The sequence below is a fragment of the Monopterus albus genome, unplaced genomic scaffold (genome assembly GCF_001952655.1).
Source record: "Monopterus albus unplaced genomic scaffold, M_albus_1.0 scaffold6.1, whole genome shotgun sequence".
Lineage (NCBI taxonomy): Eukaryota > Metazoa > Chordata > Actinopteri > Synbranchiformes > Synbranchidae > Monopterus > Monopterus albus.
Window position 1 is genome coordinate 1,831,558 of NW_018127886.1, and position 7,261 is coordinate 1,838,818.

Below are 7,261 nucleotides of genomic sequence, written 5' to 3' on the forward strand. Positions count from 1 at the left end.
TGTAGCCAGTCGATGTTTGTAACTCCACCTTCCTGTGGGTTTTCAATCAACAAAACACTTGAGCTGATAATGAACGAGATTTTGTTGGTCAGGCCCTCTGCGCAGCCGCGTAGCGATCCCTATGGTCGCAAAGACGGAATCGGCGTCGCGTCGCAATAAATACAGAATACAAGCACTTAGTGATTATGTTTATATTTGCAGAATCTACACGCTATTATTAAACTTGTAGACTACAGTCAAAAAAGAGCACAAATACAGCAACAACTATCACAAAAATACAAGACAGACAAGTCAGATTGCAGATGTTCTGTTTCTGTACAAAATACTACACCTGCACAACAAGGTACAAAGGAAATAAACACGAGAGAAAACATTTACATCATAAATTATGGATCTGTGAAATTCAAAAGAATTCAAGTATTCTCTTTCTTCGGACAGTTTTTAACGTATCCAAACGGCGCTCGTATAATTTCTCTTACAAAAAAACATAAGAAGATATTATGAAGTAAAGCCTGAATATAATTATCTCATTTAAAGTTCCTTCCTTTACTTGAATCCTCAACATAGAGTTGTAGACTGGAAAATAACAATCAGCATCAAATAATGTCGAAGTTAAGGTTAATACAAAATCCAACAAAGTGAGGGGGGGGGGGGGGGGGATCCTGTGTTGTGGTACATCTGTGCTGTCCATGTCACTAGTGGTTATTATGCTTGTTTTCAGACTGCAGTTCACACTATTGTTCTTTGCTGTCTGTTTTTTCTTTGTTCATTTTCTTCATCTTCATTCGCCGGTTCTGAAACCAGATTTTGACCTGCCTCTCGGTCAGATTCAGGACCCTAGCGACCTCGTATCGGCGGTCTCTAGTAAGGTACATATTGAACAAAAACTCCTTTTCCAGTTCGAGAGTCTGGTATTTAGTGTAAGGGCATCGCTTCTTCCTTGTGGAGCGGGCATGTATCCAATTTGCCACAGGATTATCTGCAAATAAAAACAACAACAACCATAATAATAATAATAATAACAGTAATAATAACAAGGAGCACATGAACTGGGGCAACACTGACATTTTCACAACTAAAACAATGACAGATGACTGACTACGCCATGAGTGTTAAGCCTTTCGAAAATGTGCGTCTGGATTTACAACAATTCTGTAGGCTCATCAGGGGCTGCTACAAATGAAAACAATGTCAAATCATACTCAGGTTTGGTGTTTCCCATTAGAGCTGAGCTGAGAGTAAATAGTTTGAAGAAAGGTTTTCAGCCTTAGATAACCTAAGCCTACAATGATTTGCTTCCTTGTCCCTTTAACTTGTGAGTAACACCGTCGTAAAATACCTCAATGCGCTTATTCACTTTATTGGCCCATAAAATGGCCCGTAGTTTCAGCCTTTACAGGTCCGTGGTGAAAGTCCTCCAGTATGTCCCTACATTCCTCAAGCTGGCTGGAAAAGTCGTGTGAATTTATTTTGGACCCAAATAGGAGAGCAAATGTTCATATATATACGCCAATTATATGCATATAATGGTCTCGTTATTATGTGGCAGAATAATGTCTTTTATTACAGGGCATCAAACAGAGCCAAAATGTGGCTTTTCCTCATAGGATGGGCCTACTTAAAAACCAGGACTGAAAGCTTTTAGCGCTTATGTGATGGCACGGGGTCAAAATATGGTCATAAAAATGCATTTACGGATGAATATTGATTCAGACGTTGGTTTAGGTTGGTCACTAAAAAGAGCACCTTGCATGTTTTTCACATTTTGCAACATGGTTCCAAATTCAACGTCTTCCTGCAGGCTTGGGTCCATGTTTACAACCCTGTCTGTTTTATAGCCCCAATATTAGCCTAGAAGCGTTTGTCTTTTATAGTTCCTAAAGCTTTCCCCCTAGCAGAGACGATTCGGGGCTGAGCAGAAAAGGGAGGGTGGAACATGTTATAATTTCACTTTATGCAGGACCTTAAAATGACTCTAAGCAAAAAGCAGTTTTACAGAAGCCTAATCAAATCTCCCACCCGGCTGTAAGAGACTGCAGTCGAACTTACTGGGATCTAGCTCCGGCTTCTCTTCTTTATGTTTCCCTGAAGCCAGGAGCTCCGACTCGGGAGAGGGGATATTTTGCTGCGTCTTGTCTCGCGTGTCAGTGGATGAGCAGTACAGATAATCCGTGTAGCTCCGTCCGCCGGGGCCGAGACACTCACCGGCTCTGTGCTCCTGAAAGGCGTCGGGCTTCAGCCCATAGTGCCTGCTGTTCCCCGGATAGCCATGGAAAGGCACGGCGCCTGATATCGGCTCCAGCCATGACCGCATATACCTCGAGTCTGTGCCTAAGTGAGGTTGGTGGCTGTATGGATGGTAAACCACAGATGACTGCGAGTGTACAGGGGCCCAGGAGGTGGAGAAGACGGGTGGCTTGGGTGCGAAGCTGCAGGAAGGATAGTCAGCGCACTCCGGTACTAGGGACGTCGGACGAGGGCCGGCTGGGTGCGAAACGGGCGCCGAAAACCGAGTTGCAGCAAGGACATCCTCGTTTTCATGGTTGATCAAGGAGTCCACATAATAATTACTTATGGGACCCGTGGTCGACATGTCGAAGCTTCCCAGACTCTTTTACATGCATCCGATTATTATATGGAGTGAATGTGTACTTTTTTATCTGGCCATAGAACAATCAAGGCAGGTAATTATTTCTCAGCGCTTCCCTGGCTGCTATTGGCTGCCTCACCCACACGTGATTATATTTACCCCCACAAAATTTGTACAGTGGATCAATGCGCCACTTACCCTGGGATGCCAGTGCACATAAATCGGATTAAAGAACGTGCTCTTTTGCTCTTTTCTTGGACCTATAGAGGTAATTTCATCCACCATGTTTCTTTATGAACAAAATGTGCCGTTGTAGTGTTACTGTGGGTCTTTGTCTTGTCGCAGAACAGTCCTGCGCACATTACGTCCAAAACCGAGCGAGGAACTATTTAATGATGTAATCAATCTCTGTCTGGCAAAAATACCTTATCCTCATGTTATTGGAAGGGATAGTATTACATTATTAAAGTGTTTATTGAATCGTTGACGCGTTTTATCTCTGTCAAACCTACATTTGATAAAGGCAAAGGTTTATACTTTGATGCGGAATGCAGTTTATTTCTTAAAGACAAAGAGAGGCTTTCACCATAAAGCTACACGTAGGCTAGACAGACCAGAGAGGGAATCAAAATATGAAATGCAGGATACAACAATACAATAAATTTTGCAGGGTTTTAACGAGGGAGCAGCAGAGCAGACATTTCCTACACGGTGTCTGAGGAGATAGGAGAGGAGAAGATTCAGATCCTTGACAAGCAGCCCACTACTGCCAGTTATATTCGGCTAGTGACCGTTCATGATTTTATGCCCATCAATAAATTTTAACGAGGACCATTTGATTGTTCATAAACGTGTCGTTAATAAGACCGCATCCAAGTTTCTATCTCAACATAAAACCAATATTAGAGTATCCATGTGTACACATTTATATCAAACAAGACAGGCCGAAGACAAGAAAGAGGGGATGCAGAGTAGAGAAGGTAAAAAGGTTCGTTAAAGGTCTAACTAGATGAATATAATGATGTTAATGTGACACCTAATGGCACGACTTTAATGTTTTGCCCTGCATTATACGAGTGAGGCTGGTCAGGCAGTAGGCTGTGAAACAACCCTGGATCTTAATGCAGGGTTCCAGCAAATAACATAATACAAAATACGATGAAGTAGAAGTAACCAAAGAAGTCACCGGGGTCATGGGGAACACATTTAGACTAATTGTGAATAAATAGGCTGCGGAAAGTTCAGTGCATTTGTGCAGACTGAATGGGGTAGAGAACAGCAAAGCTGCAGGACAATAGGCTATAGAAAAAGCACACGATGAATTCTGTGTTGTGGTGACTTTGCAGGAGCAGATTTGTGGGAAACGGTGATGCTGATGAGGGACAACTGCGATTAGTCTTCATCGTATGTGTATGCATACATATTCCTTCGAAGGTTTTGGCTGGGTTTTGACTATTTTGTGCAACATGTATAATAGTGTGCGTAATTGTTATTTTGATGTTTGTCATTTTATTTCTTTTACTGTGGTCCAGTGAAAAGAGTAAGACAGTTTATAATTAAATAGCACATTTTAAGAGGAAGAAGCTCTATGAATGGGTGTGAACACAGTCGTTGTGTGTGTGACAGTGAAATATACTGCAGCCCAAGAAGCCACATACCACCATGATGAAATGATCTCAGACTGGGTGCACTGTGCTCCAGAAATGGAAAAATATGAAGTCACAGTTTAAGCAGAGAGAACAAGTGACAATTAACGCATGTGGTGCATCGATAGGAAAATAAAAAAAAAAACGTCTTGGAGACAAAACTGATCTTAACGTCACCGCTTAGCCTAAATTCAACTTTGGTCAAAACTGTTTCTTACCAATAACTGCTATAATACTCACAATGTGGACTGCAGCGCACAAAACAAATCAGAAACACCCATTCGGTGGAGCCATGTCTGTCCTGGCTGCCGTGGTCAGATTCAACCATGAAATTTAAAAGACTAGACATCAGACCATAACCCGGATAACGCCACACGGCATCCTGGTGTGCGCTGACAGACGCACGTCTGTGGCGAGTCAAATATGTATCCACGTGTTTACACAAATGAAGCCGCTTACAAAATTTGCCTCATCTTAAATCAGATGATTTTACAGTTGTGTGTTTTCTGCAGGTTGAAGATCCAAGCCCGTTTATTCCACCGTTGCCATTAAAGACGAAGGAAAACAACAAAGCTCAATGAACATTTACTGCCGTAACACGTGATCATTATTACGTTATATAGTCTGTGTTTATGTTCAGAGTAATGCAGTGAAATTTGTTACATTGTGTTGTATGCCATAGGAAAATAGTGTGTGTGTTGTGTGTGTGTGTGTGTGTGTGTGTCCATTAATAAGAAGTACCGTTTTTTTTACAACGCATCTATTTCACCCGTTTATTCATATTTAATGCCAATAAAAATAACATCAGTACATTTCCCATTGTTTCTTTTTCCTGTATTTCCTGCCTTTTACTTCTGTTCTTAAAACAGCTGGAGTTGCTGACCAGACAATTCAAAGATCACACTGCCAAAACAAAACCTGTTGCATCGATTTCTATATTCTATATGTTCATTTCTTCATCTGTGCTATGGTAAACAAAACAGCATCACAAGTATAAAACAAACAATAAAAAATTGTTAGATTTCAAAGTTCAGAAGGTGACACATGATACGAAGCATCTGGATTACTTTGCTTTTATATGGGCCCCATTTCTATCTAAACCCAAGTCACGTCGGCACTTATCAGGCCTACTGCTAGGTTTTACTGTATCACAGTATCTTTTATTTATATAGTCCAAAATCACAATATCGCCTCTCAAGTCTTTACAGTTTATCTTTAGATACTCCAAGATTACATGGAGCCAATTTTGTGTTTTCAAGACAGGTGCAAGTCAGGGACACACGGAATAGGTCCTACACCTCAAATGCAAAGTCATTTTTAAATTTATAACGATTGAACCAATCGACAGCGATGCTCAAACCTGATGCTATCATTCCGCGACAGCATACGTCATTCTCTATGACATGATTAGGTTTTCCATTCATAAAATATTAACAAATACACATTGTGCTTGTGCAGCATGATGCAAAAGGCCTATAGGTCGCATGCTCACAGGCGTCACTGAAGCGGACAGCATGGTTTTGGCTTAAGAGATAAGATGTTTAGCACCGCCTTGAGTAGTTTTATTTCAAGTGAATGCTATCTGACAAGAGGAGAGAGTGGGTCACAGTTCTGGTGTATCCGCGCCGCCGCAGTGCACCGACGCTCCATGTTGATTTGATTGTTATTAAGGATGTAGCCTTTAATCTGCTGCCTACAGCCTTTATACAGATCCCACTGGAAAAAAGGGTTTACCTCTCCTAAATGCAGTTTTAGGGTAAAAATGCACTTACAGTTCAGATCATGAATTAGGCTACAAGTAAAAGACCAACTCCTCAGACCGACAGAAGGTGAAGGATAACCGTATGAGATGACGACAGACTGCAGACTCTTTATGTGCATCTTTACAGTAAGACAGTGCACACGAGGACAGGGATCGAATATGTGTTATCTCACGTGCAAGTTGAATAAAGACATTTCCATTCCCACAACCAGTTTGTGTCACTGCCGGGCGGATGAAAGGCAACCGATTTAAACTATGCAGTGCACAATTACTATCGTTAATACGTATGGTCACGTTTTCTGGTTTAATGAAGGTGTGTAGGTACAGCCTCTTCCAGAAAAATATTCAAAACATCCACACAGCACAGCAAAGTTGCCAAGGAGCGTGCACGTCAAACATGGGCACGGTGCAGTTTAACTAAATGAGTTATATATAGGCGATATTTGGACCCTGTTATTCGCGCTGAAGCTCAGTAATGTGAATATAATATCAGATGTTATGTATAAGCTCCTAAATGCTGAACAGAAACCAATACTATATACATGATATACATTTTCCATACAGCAACAAAAGCAACTTGTTCGGCAAAAATGAAATCACTTCATCAAGTACTTCCGGGTTGTGTGTGTGTGTGTGTGTGTGTGTGTGTGTGTGTGTGTGTGTGTGTGTGTGGTGGGGGGTGTAGTTTGTCTTGTTTTTTGGCTAAACTACATTGGAGACCTACTGGAAAATATTCTCACGGTGAGTAGGACTGTCGCAGGATCATCATTCTTTAAAAACAACAGCAACAACAAAGCTCTTAGTGGAGCGTTGCGTTTTGCAACTGATTACCAATTCCAAATCATGCAATACGGACTGAATTTATTCCCAATTATTAATTGTCATTCAAAAAAGAATCCATAAATCCACAAATCAGCCATGCTCAAAATCATAACAAAAGATAAGTGAAAGGAAACGGTTCCTCTATCTATGAACAGTGCAGCTGTTCCTGTATGACATTATGCCTTTATGACAATAGGAACAGGTATATCAAAAAAAAAGTAAAAGAAATTCCTTTAGCATATTTAGTTCATGTCTGATCCTGCCAGTGGCAGTAACACATCTTGAGCTTTCCCCAGGAAGTGGCTGTCCAAAGGCTTCGGTTCCTCTGCGCCACTACAAAGTGAAATAAATTGCTTTATGTGTATATGGTTTTAGTTCGCGGGGCTGTTTCCAGTGCAGTAAAGTCTTTGTCAGTGTTGCATTCCAAGGGGGACACTCTTT

General features: G+C 41.2%; 1 protein-coding gene across 1 annotated transcript; it reads right to left on the reverse strand.

Moving 5' to 3' along the window:
- Nucleotides 1–653: 653 nt before the first annotated feature.
- Nucleotides 654–2,671, reverse strand: hoxc9a (homeobox C9a). The gene is made up of 2 exons (XM_020618679.1): nt 2,050–2,671; nt 654–979 (listed from the first exon to the last, which is right to left on the reverse strand). Exons 1-2 carry the CDS (start codon nt 2,591–2,593, stop codon nt 735–737), a joined length of 789 nt encoding a protein of 262 aa, XP_020474335.1. The 5' UTR covers nt 2,594–2,671; the 3' UTR covers nt 654–734.
- Between the last annotated feature and the right edge of the window lie 4,590 nt (nt 2,672–7,261).

Excerpts from the sequence above, each read along its gene's own strand:
- hoxc9a (XM_020618679.1), bottom strand. The coding sequence starts at position 2,593 with ATGTCGACCACGGGTCCCATAAGTAATTATTATGTGGACTCCTTGATC. Across the intron at positions 980-2,049 it reads GAAGCCGGAGCTAGATCCCA|ATAATCCTGTGGCAAATTGG; the intron begins GTAAGTTCGACT and ends TTTTATTTGCAG.